Here is a 15569-nt window from a genome sequence, read left to right on the forward strand (position 1 = left end):
CATGCCTTGCTATTTCTGCAATGCCTCAACAGTTCATCTTAACCAAACTATTGTCCTTGCAATTCTTTAATGTCCGCCAATACAGCGAAGCTCATGCCAAGTTTGAATGTCAGAAAAATGAAACCAAATGCCTTAGAAAACATACATAAAAGATGACAGATAAACTGTAGGTTCTTTTGATTGGCAAGTTATGCATAGGGTAAGGAAAGCTTTGTCACGCAGCTTGGAGAGCATGGCATTCCATCCAGCAATCACAGAGCCAGTTTGTCACTTATGAACCCACTCAAAGGAGCATGTCTTTGACCTGTATAAAAGCAGCAACACCAAAGAGAAACTAGGTTGTCTTGACTCAAAATTTGACCGCAGTTGTCCACGTGCCTTGAACGCTTGGGTGCTTGGTGACATGCCTTGTCCTAAGCTTCACGACCTTCCTTCCCAAAGCATTCCTCAGCCTGGTTGCATGCAATAGTATGTCCTCTGGTGTCATATTTTTGACACAAATCACCCGTTGGTTATGGTTCTCTGCACATCGACAGAAGTACATCTTATTCTTACCAAAGCAAAAGAGTGTTTTCTGGCTAATCATCACACTGAGTAGCAAAGATTATATTCGCTGCAAACTATATTGATCCAGATGAAAGTATTATTCCATGTGAATAACTACATGACATGAACCACATGGTGTATATTGAATATACAAACAAAAATATTTTTTGGTACTCATGTAGTTAGTTAAAGAAAACACCTCTCGATCCCCCTAGCATCATCATTCAGCAAAAAATATTGCAAAAAAATAGTATGAAAAACTTCTCTTCACTTTAAAGGTAAGTATAATAGTCCATCCACTTTCTTTCTAATATAAATACATAAAAACTCAAAAATTGGGTGTTCCACTCAGTTGCATCATCAGTTTATAAGATATTTCATTTCATACTCAGGTGAATGTGACAAGTGTATAAGTACTTCAAAAAATCAAAGAGAGAAAAAGATCTTACTATAGAGGCCCTTCAAATGAGGGTGCTGACCACGAATAAGCTCTGTTACCACCTCTAGCTGTGGATTATTTTCCTTCAACGTCGGCAGATGAGTTTCCATAAACGCCCTGCCATTCCAAGTTTTTGATTAAATTTGGCAAGGTTCAATAAGAAAGACATAAGACCTTCCTAATATGTCTGGAATAAGAGATAACACCAGCATCATGAGCCAATGTCCATGTTACCTGGACATTCACGCCCAACTCCTAGAATCCATATCTGATAGGTATCCAAGTCAAATATGCATCGGACACCTGGATACTTATCAAACTTTACTAACTTCAACTATTAGAAATTGGTAGAGAGTTGACTCCAACAATTACTTTAGCGCATTATATTAATGCTTAAAATGAGGTTTTATTCTTCTCTATAGATAGGATAAGCATGCACCATTAAAATAATTTTACAAATTATCATTTTTCCATAATCCTCAAGCTAAATAGAAAGCTTAAATGAGAAACATGTATATTGGAAGACCTTACCAAATAACATCTTTAGATGTTTTCTTTTATGTGATACATACACACACACACACACACAAGTATCCACGTATCTCCTTTTTCTCTTCCCAAGTTACACTTGTACACGTCTGAATCTTATTCTCGTGTCCATATCCATTCAACACTGATCAATGTTGCCCTCTCACTACCATCTTAATGAAAATCAATTTAAAAAGCAGCTGCAATATGCAGGCAGCTTATGCAAGTGCATAGGTGGTTACCATTTTTTAACTATTTAAAAATATAAATAATATATTATGTACAATAAAAACAACAATAATGATAGCATTTTTTAATGGATGAAAAAAAAGCAATATTAATAACAATAACAACTAACAATTCGTGCTTATTACTTCGTACGTAACATCCAATAGCAATAATTATAACACAACATTTTAGCACTATTGATACCCATCTCAACCCTACCTAAAACCAGTATCAAATCTAACCATGAAATCGAACTCAATTCATTTACATGGCCAACATGGGAATGGATTGTATATGTGGCTCTACAAAGCTAAATGCGCTAATATAGGCAGTCATATGATATGCCAAGTTGGCCGTCTTTTTTGGGTCCACATGCAATATGACCACATATGGTATCGCATATACGCAATGCAGTGCAGTCAAGAGAAGGAATACATATATTTGGTTGTGTATGCAGCAATATGCACTGCATTTTAAAACACTGATGAAGATTATATACAGCTAATGACCTGTCAAATTGATGTTCAATACCATGCCTTAAATTGCATTTTCAGATTGCATTGTAATAAAGTTGCTGGAAGATGCAATATTTGATATCTGTTACAGTTATTTAACATTTGACATATGTTACAGTTATTAACAAGTTCCTTGCTTCATTAATACATTTTTCGGCCCATTATAGCCCTGTTCTAGTCAAATCATTCTTATACTATATACTGATCCTGCACCTTAGGCATAGTTTGTGATTGGCAATAAAGGAACCATGAGCTTAAACATCCACTCTGCAAAATCAAGCTAACAATCAAAATTCTCTGCCCGTACCATGCAATGGTCCTTAAAGGGAGGCAGCAGCTTTGTCAAGAAAAAGATAATCGAAGAGATTCAGCTTAAAGATAATGCATGCATTTAATTCTATCAGCTTCTCAATGACAACTAACCATTAGGCATTTTTAGGATTGGAATTAATATCAGAAGAGTAATAATCGTAAAGCACAATCAAATAGACAAGCAGTGTGAGCATAGTTGGGTTAATTTTGGAGCTTATTTATGATATCCAGTTCAACATCTTAAAATTCTAAGGAAAGAACTGTTTCATGTTTGAACTATTTAACGCGTGTAATAAACATTTTAGACCTATTATGTGACGTATCTTTTAAGGAACCTACTTATGCCATAGTTGAAAAACATTAAACTAACTGATACACCTTAACCAAACAAGATGCAACAAAGTACTTGTTCCACTGCCATTACAAAAACCTACACACCTACCCTGCCTGTCATTACATCTATTTACTCATCTTGTGTATAATAACAAAACAAATTTTGAGATACAAAGTTTCATAGCATAATGATTATATGCTGGAGGGACCTAATATGGATGTGGGCACCATACATCAAATTTCAAAAATTCACAAGCAAGTTAGGTATGTATATATGATCATAAATGGATAAACATATTTATCTGTCCATTAATATCTATTTTTGCACAGAAGAAGCTGATCAACCCAGTTCCAACCTGAACTCGTATCGGTCTGTGATTTAGACCCACATCTAACCATTTTGTGGGGGGTGGGGGGGGGGGGGGGTACACTTAGTCTTTTGAGCTAAATTTTGTCGGGTCAGATTGAGTCCATTTGGATCCAATCTGGTCAAGTCTAATTCTGCAAGATCTATTTCTGACCCACGAATATGAAGTTCAGGTTTGGACTGGGTCTGTATCAGATGCCAACCTACATGCACTTTCATTTGTAGCAACAGATCTTTCAAAGGAAACCACATCCATTGGGAATTCAAAGCAGGCATACTTGGACTGTCCTTGCATTGCCTTCACTACATGCATGTGTTAAGTATACAAATCAGACAACTAGACACAACCTCATGCATACAATGAAACATCTGCATCACAAAATTTGATGCATAAGCACATACACAACAGATCATACATGTGGATAAATAAAACAATAAGTCCTCCAAATAATAGGAAAGGACTTAGGCTGGGTACATGTAGCTCAAGACCCCAACTTGAGTGTCCTTAGCCCCAGTCTTCAGCCTATTCTATGACTGAAGCCCAAATTATGCAGGAATTCATGCTTGTCTATAAAGTTAGGATTACCTACTTCCCTGACTTACATCAGCTTCCAGATAGGGCTAAAGAAAGTTTTATGAGCTTCCTATCAGCAGGAAGCAGTGGGGCGCTCTATCGTGGAAGTAATGGCCTCACGCGTTAGCTGGGCCCCTGATCCGCGTAGACCAAGGGCGAACACTCATCGTAGAGAGAGAAAAGAAGAGGAAACGTACTAAGTAGTAGACCGCCCTAGGAATGTGAATTCCATTGCCTTCCTTGCTTTCCGTGAAAAAGGAAGTTCCTCTTTTGGGTAATTTGTGAAAGCAGCAATTCCGGTAGAAAGAGACAAACCTCGGCACCAAAGAATATAAAGATTATACCTGATCCCCCTGCTACTTCCTCCCCAGTCACAGTAGCTAACTATCAGTTTCTGAAGTTGCCAAACACCTCGCAGTGCCATTTATTTTGAAGTTGAAGCCCGCAGAATGTCAACTGGGAAAAGAAAAAAAGAAAGAAAAAAAACATTATACCATGAGAGACAGCATATGGTGAAAGAGTCATCAATTATTTAACAAAGTTCTAAATATCAGCTTGAAAAATTGTGTATAAGGCTGAAATGTGAAACGAGAAGGCCATAAATTACTACGTCACTTTTACTGTTATTACAACTAACAGATCTTTTATGTAGATAATAATTCACAAAAAAGAATAAAATTCCTTCAGAATAAATTTAGGACTTATTACATGAGTAATTGAATCTTTTTATCATTTCTTCAACTCAATAGCTCATAGATTTGAATACATGAAATTCGTTTTCTAGTTCCTATGTAACAATGTTGGAGAAAGATAGAAGCAGGTTTACCAGCCATGGATTTCTATTTTCCCTGCGATTTCCATTAATTACAACAAATTAGCGACAGGAAGAAGACTTCATATATCATAATTCAAACATGCGCGACACATTAGACAATAAAAGATCCCAGATCGCTCGGGCCTATTACAAACATACAAAACACAGAGAATAGAAAGAAAATAATCTTGAGACTGGTTTAGTCCCATGCGGATTCTAGGCTTAACAAAGCCGGTAGCAACAAAACAAACCGCTCTTTACCACCAAAAACAATAGCTACCAGAAAATAAAAGACGAGATTTTGAAAAGATAGATCTAAGCGGGTGTGCCCTTGTTTCCTTCACAATTAATTCATCAATATTAGATGCAAACTCTGCCCTCACAAACCTAGCAAAATAAAAACCTTAACATCCACCATAAATTCACAAATCCGCGACGATTCGTCTGCACGTTCAGATTCTTAAAGCTCCATGCAGATTCTTCGGCTGCCGCCTCCACGACCGAGAGTTACCCTTGAATTACCATCAGATGACTACGAGTGGTAGACCCCTTGAAAGAAATTAGAAAAAGAAGGAAATTTTCGAAGGGATCCGAGCTTACCTGCCGGCGACCACGAGAATCTGGAGCCCTTTTGATCCAAAGCTCCGGCGAGCGAGAGAGGAAGGTTTATGGGGTTTGGGAGTGGGGTATGGATCCCTTTTGATCCAAAGCTCCGGCGAGCGAGAGAGAAGGGTTTATGAGGTTTGGGAGTGGAGTACGGTATCCTTTTTAATCCTGTTCGATCAAACGGCTAAGATTAACCATTTAGATATACAAAGGCCCTGGTCCGGGCCGGAAGGTCAGGCCGGCCCGGCCCATTAACAACTTGTTTTGTGCTAGGTGGGAAAAGGTCAGTGAAATTACTTATTTGTGCTTTTTTTTTCTTTTTTTTCCTTTTTGTTAGCCATTTACAACAACAACAACAACAAAACAAAAAACACTATACTTTTTGAGGGAATACATATGGCTGTGCCTTTTTCAAATTTTTTTTATGACTGGGTGCTTGATCGTGCAGCCGAGATCTTATTAAAGTTCTAAGATCATAAATTACACATTCCTAGTGCGAGCAGAATTTTATGCCTTCATATTTCTCCATTTAAATTTTTTTTCATTTTTTAAATTTTTCCCATCTTCTTGATTTAATAACCGAGCATCTTTTAAAAATTCAAAAACTTTCAAATATTTTAAAATTAGAAGAAGGATGGAATTATCATTTTTGCAATCAAAAACTTCCAAATGCAGCTGTAGTACTTCAGTTGTAAATGTACACCGAAGTTTATTGGTGGAATTCAAACCCTTCAAAGTTGAATCATTTAACTAGTATTAATGATCTGAAGAAAAACAATCACCCAGCCATGATACTTACATTTAAAGTTGAACTTTCTGTGGGTGTGGGATCCAATCCCTTCAAAGTTGAATAAGTGCATTGCAGGAAAACTACCATCCAATCCTGGTCACAGGCATCAGATGTACATCAACCCTCAGTGTTAGCCTTCCATGATTCAATGTACGTCACCAACTATTTCCAGCTTCTAGGGATGAGAAAAAGTAGCTAGAAAGTTGCGTAGCGCTAATAAATATAAAAGAAATAATATACAGCCAATTCCAGAATCATAAGCCTGATGCTAAATGGAAATAATACAATATCTCACATCAATCTACTTATCTAATTATTTTTTGCTTAAGACTTGGCATTGTCAGCTGCAGCAGCACCAGATTCCACCAACTTCTCAAAGTCAATTTCAGTCGATCGAAACTTGAACTTGTAGCCACTCTGGATCCAAGAATTGATGCACATCACAGCTTGCATGCCGCTATAAGGCAAACAAAACTGTTGTTTGCGTATTTCATTGCATTTGCTGGTGAACAACTCTACAGGCTCAACTGAAGTCCCCTGAACAGCCAAATAATCACGGGCCATAATAGAAAGCCGTGGATATCTTGCGCTGTTCACCTTCCACCAGTCTAGAACATCTGTTGCAATTGGTGCAGGAGGCTCTGACAAATATTGGGATAGCTCATCTGTAGCAGTGTTCATGCTCACACGACGCCTCTTCCGCGCAATCTCCTCTGCAAAAGAAACAACATTGGCTTCTTCGGTAGCATCTTGGGTACCAAAACCATTAGCCATGGCTGGGAATTGGCTGCTGGAGTAATATCTTGTAAAATGGCTCCTTGCTTCCTCTAAATTCTTCTGAGAGTTGAGGTTCTCAGGGATGAGCTCCTTTTTGATTCTAGGATCAAGAACTGCAGCCATGAAGGTGAAGAGGTTATAAACTTGGGTGCTAAAGCTTATAGCTCTCTTGGCCATGTCATCAGCAACGGCCTTAAGCCAGTCTTGCCGACAACTATCCCTGCAAGAACTGATTAACTCGAAGACATGATCCATGAAGAAAAGCACTAGACCAACCGTCGGTACTTTACAAGTGCATAGGTTGGTTGTGATCTTATAGAACGGCTCCAGGTACGAATGTAAAATACTAATCGCAGACATCTCTGTCGTGCTCAGCAACAGGTTTCTATTACCAAAAGTTTCTTCATGCTTCTTGATGGTGCTATCCACGGAATTGGGGGCCTGCATGGTGAACAACATATTAAGTCAATGATGAAATAGTCTGAAAGAAAAGCATGCTATATATTTATATTTTTTTAATATGGGAACATCAATAGCAGACAGAGATAGTACCTTCCGTACAATGTCAAGCATTGTGTAATCACCGTTCCAGCTTGTTGAAGCATCGAGTGGGAACTTCCATGAACCTTCTTGATAAAGTGCTGCCAATTGCTTAAAGTCCTCGATGATTTCTGGATACCTATTCAGCCCAAGGACAAATTCTCGGATCTTAGATAGTATTGGCTTTGGAGTTCTCAGGCCATCTTCTATTATTTGATTTAGGGTCCGAGCAGCACAGGGGATATAGCAGAAGGGCAATTTACGAGCATCCAGCTCCTCTTTGAGTGCACGGCAGGCATGAAATGCATGTTGATTGTTATCAGTTGTGCAAGATAAGATCTTTGTCTCAATATTAAAGGTCGTGAGTACCTTCATTAGAGAATGTAAGATTTCTGAACCAGTGCATGGATAAGGGATTTGACAAACATCAAGAAGTATCTTGTGCAAGGACCAGTTGTCATTTATCCAGTGACATTTAACTGACATATAATATACTTGCTCATAGGAAGTCCAAAAATCCAGAGTAATGGAAACCTTAGAGTTCACATGTTCCAGTGATGCCCTTACATCCTCCTGCATGCTTCTGAAAACTTCAAGAATGACTGCTTGGACTTTTTCTTTTGGCCAAATTGTAACTGATGAATTGAGAAACTTAAACGAATTCAGAAGTCCCTCGTCCTCCAAGGTGGAAGGAGGAAGAGAGGCTCCAATGAGCCATTTAAGCAGCAACCAGTTGAGATGATCCAGATCAATTGAAGGTTTAGCGTGAGGTTGAGGCTTCTTGCCTGCAACAACAGTCTGCGAGACTTGTTGACCAGTATCACCTAGTCGATCATAGCCAGGATGGCGGTGACTGAGATGCCTACCAAGATTTCCTTCATAAATCACAAGTCAGTAAATTATGATATGCATAAAAGAAGTAACTTTTGGAAATTACACAAATGAGATGATTGTGTTCTAACACCCCAAGGCTCTATCGACTGTGAATTGCTACTCACATCTTCGGGTTTTTCTTGTGGCAACTGACTTGTTCCCCAAGAAGTCATAGACAACTACAGTCCATTTGATGAATCAAGACAACCAAGAAAGATGCAATAATTGTGCACACAAAACAACTCATTGTTTTAAAAAATGGTTGCAGTATACATGTGGTCAAGGGACAGCACAGTGCATGTCTAGTATGCAGGTGCATATGCGTTTACTATTTTTAACTATTTAAAACAAATATAATACTAAAGGCAATAAAAACAAAAATAATGATAGTAATTTTTATGGATAGATAATAGTAATATTAATAGTAATACTAGCAATTAGTGCTTATTACTTTGGTATCTAATACCAATAGCAATAATGATAACATAATCATATTTTTGCGCTATTTATACTTGTATCTGGCCCACCTCAAACCCATATTAAACCTAAGCATCAACTTGAACCAGCTTCACATACATGGTGTTGTCGCCCTTTCCATCCCATTCTAGGTGAGTCAGAGAACTCGGGATCCCAAGAACTCGGTCAGTTGGGGGAGGGCGTGCCACCAAGCTTATTTGGGCAAGAGGTAGATGCGTGCGTGGGCATGCCAATGGCTAGCTAAAAAGATGTTAATCGAACGGAGGATAGAGAATAGCATGGGTCCAAATGCCTTAACCTTTAAAAACTTTCGCCACCGTTTGATGGAGATAGAATTGGATAGGAGTACAACATTGGATTACAGTAGAAGGGTATAGTACTGAGCTACAGTAGAAAATCTAAGTTGGCCCTACACCTAGGTTAAAGATTAATATAAAGATAAAGTAATATAACTGGATTGATTGTCGAAGGATCCCTCATACAGAGTACAATTCTAATATTTATATAGAGACATGATAACTAAAGCATAATTGAAATAAAATAACCGTAGTGTAACCGCTAATCCATGTAACCATCCCTATAACCAAGATCTTCTGTGGTTTCAATAGTTCACTACTATGATCTCCAATGCAATGCAACCTCAACCTAAGTCACTCCATGCTTTTCGGCCTGTACCTATACCGATATATGGTTTTAAGCCTTTGGCTTGCCCATCTCTGTTTTTGCCATAACCTATCTATTCAGTTTTCATCTCCATACTTAGCGTAATTCGCCACAACAAATCTCCGCCTGGTTTGGCAAAAGTCATGTGACTTTCACTTGTTCTATCAAATCTGTCCACGTGGCACCAACTATCAGCCACCACTTGGATTGTTGAGATGGGGTCTAAGCATATAGGCTCACAAAAGAGTGTACCATATAGGCAGCACCGTAACGCTAAGTGGGCTCACATGTGCACTTGTACAATACTGAGCAAGCCAGGCATGTGGCTGCACAATGCTAAGTTGATCAGCTTTTGAGTCCATATATGGTATGCTGCACATAGTACAGCATATAGGCAATAAAATGCGGTTAAGGAATCACATATGCATATACAAGCGCATAAGTGGTAGAATGCGCCACATTTTAAAACACAAACTATATAAAAATCAGGTAAATTGTGCATATCTTCAGCAAGTTTGAATATCTTTTGCATGTAAGGGAACACATATCCATGAAAGCTACAATCAACTGTGACCAAACATATTTTAGGTGTTTCCAGACAATATTACTATAAAAAAGCTAGCTTCTTTAGATATTATTATTTAGTATTAAATTCAATTAAAAAGAACAGCAATTTAAAATCATTCAAAAGTTGTAAACCCAAAAAAAACCCTCACTGAATCCTTTTAACTATACAAGCAAAATACAATAACTTCTGCATTACAAAGAAAGTTCCAAAGAATGGTAATTACCAGTTGCAGTAGCTATAGAGTAACTTTGCTTGCAAAATTTGCATCTGCGACTCTTTCCATCAGGAGCAGTTTCAAAAAATTTCAGGTACAATGAAGTCATTGACTTTTTCCTTGGCTTCACCGGTGGACCGGGATTTCCTTTGTCTGAGGAACCCAATCCAGATTCTATAGGTTCTACACTGGGCACAAGTGTCATGTCCATCAAGGTTTTTGGTTCCATCTCTGGAATAAACAATACAATAGTATGTTCATTTTCAGCTTATACAGAAAAATGAAATCAGAATACCTTGTGACAGCTGAAAAGTAATTAACAGAAAACAACAAAGGGTCATGCAATTATGCATAAAGAATGATTTAGATAACTACCATCCTCCTTAATTCTAACAGCAATTTGTTTAGAAAGCATTCTAAGGAAACACATTTAGAGGTTTAATGTATTTGATTACTTGGTTTCCACACAAAGATAAAAAGTGTAATGCGATGATATAATTTATTTTTTCTAATACGTAAAGTATGTGGCCACATTACATGCTAAGAAACCATGGTTATCACATCCTCAAAAGCAAAAATTCAAATCCAGAAGATACCTTTCATGCTTTTAAATGTATTATTCCACTCCATCAAGTCCCTTGTTTTCAAACAAAGCCCTGCATATCAAAACCATTGAAAGAGTTTATTTGACAATTTTACTTTTGAGACAGCATGCTAATATTAACTAACAAGACTGTAGTAATTAATATATAGAGAGGAGATAGAGAGAGAGAAAGGGAGGAGCATTCATGTATTCCAATAAGACCTTATCTATTGGAGGTTAGTTATCTATTAAAAAATGAGAACATACCAAGAACTTGGAAGACCAAAAGGCTTAGAAAAATGCTCTTGTTTCTAAAAGGTGTAAAACCTTGTACCCTGTGAAGATATCAAACTAAAACCACCCATCACCAAAGATTCCAGAATGAGACATAATACAGGAACCAGGGATATCCAATACAACAAGTTAATTCTTCATAACTATAAATTTTCCTTCAAAGGTTATCTAAGAAGCCTTATCCTACACCCAACAGGATATCTGAGAGCTTAATGGTTCTCCCCCCACAGAAAACACACACGCACACACAACACCCACAAAAGAAAAGAAAAATATGGCGAACTGTTAAGTACCTTTTATTAGAAGTAGACATCTTTAGCAGAATTAAAGCTTTCACCCATCTAAACAAGTTTAACGTCACCAGTCAAGATAAAGAGGTCCTAAACATGTGCAATACAATATATGAAGAAACTTAACATAGAAATTAGCATGAAGTAGCATATGTTTCATCAAATGTGCACAGCAAAGAAGAGAAGCTCTGAAAGATTGGAGAAATTTGCAAGGAAGAAAAAAGCAATCAGAGTATCAGATTTCCCCAGATAATATATTTCACTTTGGGTGGATTTGTCTACACGTATGTAAAGTCAAACCATCTATCAAGCATATCTGCTGCTAGCACATCATACTGCTAAGTTATAGACCATAGTACAACTGATACAAAGACAATACATACATATACAAGTTAAAATCAGTAAACATCACCTGTACTATGTTGATTACAAGCAAAATGTCATATACAGTGCAGCAAGATATGATATAAATCTACTCTTAATCCTTATATGAATCAAAATACAATTCATCAACTTTGTAAATAATTTATGAATTGGCTATCAAACAAATGTGAATCATCTTTGCTGAAGCTTGCAACTATCCCTTAAATATTATGCCCAACCTCATCATCAATAACTTGAGTCCACTTAGATATTTATGTAAACAAAATATATTTAAAAGAAAAGACGGGGAGGAAGTGGAGAAGATGAAGAAGGAGATGAAGAAGAAGAAGAAGGAGAAGAAGAAGAAAATGGAGAAGGAGAAGGAAGAGGAGGAGGAGGAGGACATTAAAATCTCAAAGATTCTCTCAGATCTTCCCAACAAGAACAGAAACAAATACTAGAGGAAGCTAGATCTAATATGGTTAGCTAGACTTAACTTGAGTGTCCTAAAACAAAATCTCTTATACTGCTGAGTTTGCCTCTAAAGGGTCATTTTGATGTAAGTTGTAGACGATAATCCCATAGCTTTTGATTTTGGGCCTACCTAGGATGTATAACAAGCCTGGCTGAAGGTCCTATTTGCACATAGTAAACCACTGCTTGTGGAAAATCAGAATTTATTGAAAATACTAAAGGTGGTAGAAAAAGGTGGCAGCAAGGGTTGCATTAGATGGCGGTGTGAGAACTAATGGACTCTCAGTCAGATCCTTCTGCAGCTTCCTCAATTCTGGCACACCAAGCTCTTGACATCTTTGCACTTGCCTAACCTCAATGGAAGTCAGATTGTCGTCTCCGTTAGCTAATATGAGTAATCTCACATACGGGATTGTTTGGTCAACACAAGGGAAGGAGAAATTAACTCTGTGCTCTAACTTCAACATCTAAATCTTGCATCTCCATTAACTGTCCTTTCTTGGGTTCTTTGAAATATATAAACGTGTTGGAGTAAGAAAAACAAAAAACAAGATTCTAATTTGGACAGAAACTTGATTGTTTTTACTCTGCCATGGAATCTAAAAGTGAGTAAAACAACATAATTTCAGGAAGAAACACTTATCAAAAATGATGTAAAGGGTGATGCAATATCACTGAATCTGCATTCTACAAGGAAATTACCAATTTGAAATTTCAAACAAGCCAACCAGGTCCTTGGATGCCCAACATGCTATGCAAGGAGAAGGACAGCATACACATGCAGCAATTATCCCACTATGAGAAAAGCAGCGGCTAGTAGCCAGCTACAAGTGCAGTCAATAAAGGGAGCAAAGGATGGGAAAGATAGATTAGATAAGTTGAGTTGAGTATCCCCTAATCCCTTATTAACCAGGATATAGTAAGTCAGTGTACCAATTAATTGCAACATCTTATGCATGCATGATATTTGAGATTCACACTGCAACAGTATCAGTACACTTCCACTCAGTATAAATTTTCAGTGTACCCTGTAACAATAATTGTGTGAATACTTGCAAGAACATTCTTTTCCCAAAAAAAAAAAAAGAGAAAAAAACGCAAAAGTTCATAATACAAAGTACAAAACACCAATTTCTTTTAACACAGAGCTACAGCTCCATCGAGTGCAAATTCCAGTGCCAACTTCACGGCAATCAAATATTTTAGGAAAAATATCAAAAAACAAACTGCGAATTAGCTCAACGACAAATGATCATGTGAATTGCTCATCTATAATAACATAAATTTACTTTTACATTCAGTACAAGCTTTTTATTATCTACCTCATAGCAATAATTGCATGATAACATTACAAAGAAGGGTTTTTTATACCTAAAAATGCATGCTGGAAGCGTAGAGCTTCGAAATCAAGCACCATCCAGAGCCATGGTAACAGATTACTAATTCACTCTAGAAAACAGAAGGATAGGGTTTCAAACGACGGGAACCGCACCGCGCGACCTCCCGCCGGCGACCGACCGTCCCGACCGATCGGCGGTCGCCGAGCATCCGGTACGTCCGTCGGAAAGCAAGGGACGGCGTGGCGCCGAGGAAAAGTGGAAGAGAATCGCGGGAGAACGAGGCGCGCCGGATCGGAGCCGACCGGAGCCGGATCTGAGCCGGATCGGAGCCGAGGAAGGAAAGAGGGGAGGAGAGTCGATGAGAGAAAGAGAGAGAGAGAGAGAGAGCAGAGCCGACGACGCCGGGGAAAGTGGGGCGAGCGAGCATTTAGTCGTTTTCTTGACGCCCTTTGGACGGCTTTAACGGCGTCGCTTCTTCACGCCCTCCCTCTCTCTCTCCCTCTCTCTCTCCCTCTCTCTCTCTGGCTGGTTGACGGCCGTCTTAAATGTATGGTTAGCTGAACGGCTCGGCTCCACTGGAGATTTGGATTTCGTGGTAATGATATAAAGATAGCTAAGCTATAGCCAAGAAAGCCGGACTCAATAAATGAAAGCTAGAAATTGAAGCCAGCTGCAAAATTGTATGGTGGAATAATTGCTAAACCAAAATCCATTTGGTTCTCCAGGATCGAAATTAGAATCAAAATTGAAATGGATTGGATGAGAATCTAAATAATCATATTTTCGAAAGAATTTGGTTTGTAATTAGAATCAAAATCGAAATAAAATTTGAATACTGAATAAAAAGTAGGAGTTGAGATTTGTAGGATTCGGATATTTTTATTTTTCTTTAAAATTGGAATAAAAATAAAATTCTTCTAACTAAATGGCAGGAATGAAAGTTATTTATTTTCATTTCTATTTAGAGTCTAATTTTTCCTAACTAAACATGCCTTAATATAGATAGAACTGTGAAAATCGAAAAATAAAATGTCTAAGAATTACGAAGGAAAATTAGCCAGTATCTCATATGAGCGGCAACATATGATGCCTTCATGATATGGATGGCTAGTTTTGTCTGAAAAAAAACTCTATTTCTTTCATATATTTTTCAGCATTTGCTAAAATATATTTATAATGGAAATGGAACACAGCTGCACCAACTTGGATGAGAGATTCATGGATTCATGTGCAAAAATTCAGCTAAAGATAACTAATATTTGCCCAATCTTCTACTATATAAAGGAGTGAATCCTCACAATTTTTTCTTTTAAGCCCACATCTACATGAGGGAGAACCGTGCTGAGATCTTTTTTAGAACCTAAGGATTAGTTAATTTATTCTAGCTAATCTTTTTCTTAGAGTGCCATTGCTATAACCTAATAAGTATTATTAAAAAAACTTAGTCAAAAATCTTCCAAATTTTCCTGTCCGATTGAAAAATAATCAAGTGACAAACATCTCTTAATTTCTCTCTTAGTCCCTTAAAAAGTTGCATTTTTGACTTTGCTTGCCAAAAAAAAAAGTTGCATTTGGACTTTCTCCATTACCCTCTTAAAAATAATATTTTGAGAACAAATAAAACATAAACTACAACCTCGATGCACATGTCAAAATTTGGTGTTTTGTAAGAGAATAAGAACATTACAGGTATGGGCCTCATTCATTACATGGGATATGCACTTCTTGAATTACACACACAAAAAAAAAGAAAAAAGATGATGATGATGATGATGATGATGTAGGCCTCTCAAGAAGATGGTATCCAAGTTGAAATACATGTATAGCCTACAAACCTTTTGCAATAAGAAGAGCAGAAAGAAATCATTTCTTTTAGTATAATGCATAGTCTTTTGCAAGTTGAAATACAATTTTGTGGAATGCATTGCACCTATTTTTTCAGTGAATTATTTTCCATCATAAATTAGTAAATTTAGCCATTGCTGATCACTTTATTCTTCCAATATGAGATCTTCTTCACTCCTTACAACAGCCTAGGTCAGATGCAAGCTCCACCTAATA

At 37.5% G+C, this 15569-nt stretch overlaps 2 protein-coding genes across 8 annotated transcripts; both read right to left on the bottom strand.

Annotated features, from left to right (window-relative positions):
• Nucleotides 1-38: 38 nt before the first annotated feature.
• Nucleotides 39-5415, bottom strand: LOC103701946 (mitochondrial ribosomal protein L51/S25/CI-B8 family protein). Of its 5 annotated transcripts, none has more exons than XM_088701825.2 (5): nucleotides 5257-5413; nucleotides 5060-5141; nucleotides 4187-4298; nucleotides 996-1102; nucleotides 39-522 (listed from the first exon to the last, which is right to left on the bottom strand). In XM_088701825.2, exons 3-5 carry the CDS (start codon nucleotides 4264-4266, stop codon nucleotides 350-352), a joined length of 360 nt encoding a protein of 119 aa, XP_088557951.1. In that variant the 5' UTR covers nucleotides 4267-4298; nucleotides 5060-5141; nucleotides 5257-5413; the 3' UTR covers nucleotides 39-349. The 5 variants fall into 5 exon arrangements, with proteins under 5 accessions (XP_088557951.1, XP_026658368.1, XP_008782398.1 ...); XM_026802567.4 differs by having other exon boundaries at nucleotides 5060-5148; XM_008784176.6 differs by lacking the exon at nucleotides 5060-5141 and having other exon boundaries at nucleotides 5257-5415.
• An 829-nt stretch (nucleotides 5416-6244) lies between these two features.
• LOC103701947 (BED zinc finger and hAT dimerization domain-containing protein) lies at nucleotides 6245-14016 on the bottom strand. Of its 3 annotated transcripts, none has more exons than XM_088701821.2 (6): nucleotides 13540-14016; nucleotides 11015-11082; nucleotides 10761-10820; nucleotides 10174-10395; nucleotides 7382-8244; nucleotides 6245-7270 (listed from the first exon to the last, which is right to left on the bottom strand). In XM_088701821.2, the coding sequence occupies exons 3-6, from the start codon at nucleotides 10792-10794 to the stop codon at nucleotides 6377-6379; spliced, it is 2013 nt and encodes a 670-aa protein (XP_088557947.1). In that variant the 5' UTR covers nucleotides 10795-10820; nucleotides 11015-11082; nucleotides 13540-14016; the 3' UTR covers nucleotides 6245-6376. The 3 variants fall into 3 exon arrangements, with proteins under 3 accessions (XP_088557947.1, XP_088557948.1, XP_008782400.1); XM_088701822.2 differs by lacking the exon at nucleotides 11015-11082 and adding an exon at nucleotides 11335-11382; XM_008784178.6 differs by lacking the exon at nucleotides 11015-11082.
• Nucleotides 14017-15569: the final 1553 nt, after the last annotated feature.

Source organism: Phoenix dactylifera, chromosome 7, assembly GCF_051530095.1.
Source record: "Phoenix dactylifera cultivar Ajwa chromosome 7, Ajwa_hap1_PhDact_Kaust_v1.1, whole genome shotgun sequence".
NCBI classification, from domain to species: domain Eukaryota; kingdom Viridiplantae; phylum Streptophyta; class Magnoliopsida; order Arecales; family Arecaceae; genus Phoenix; species Phoenix dactylifera.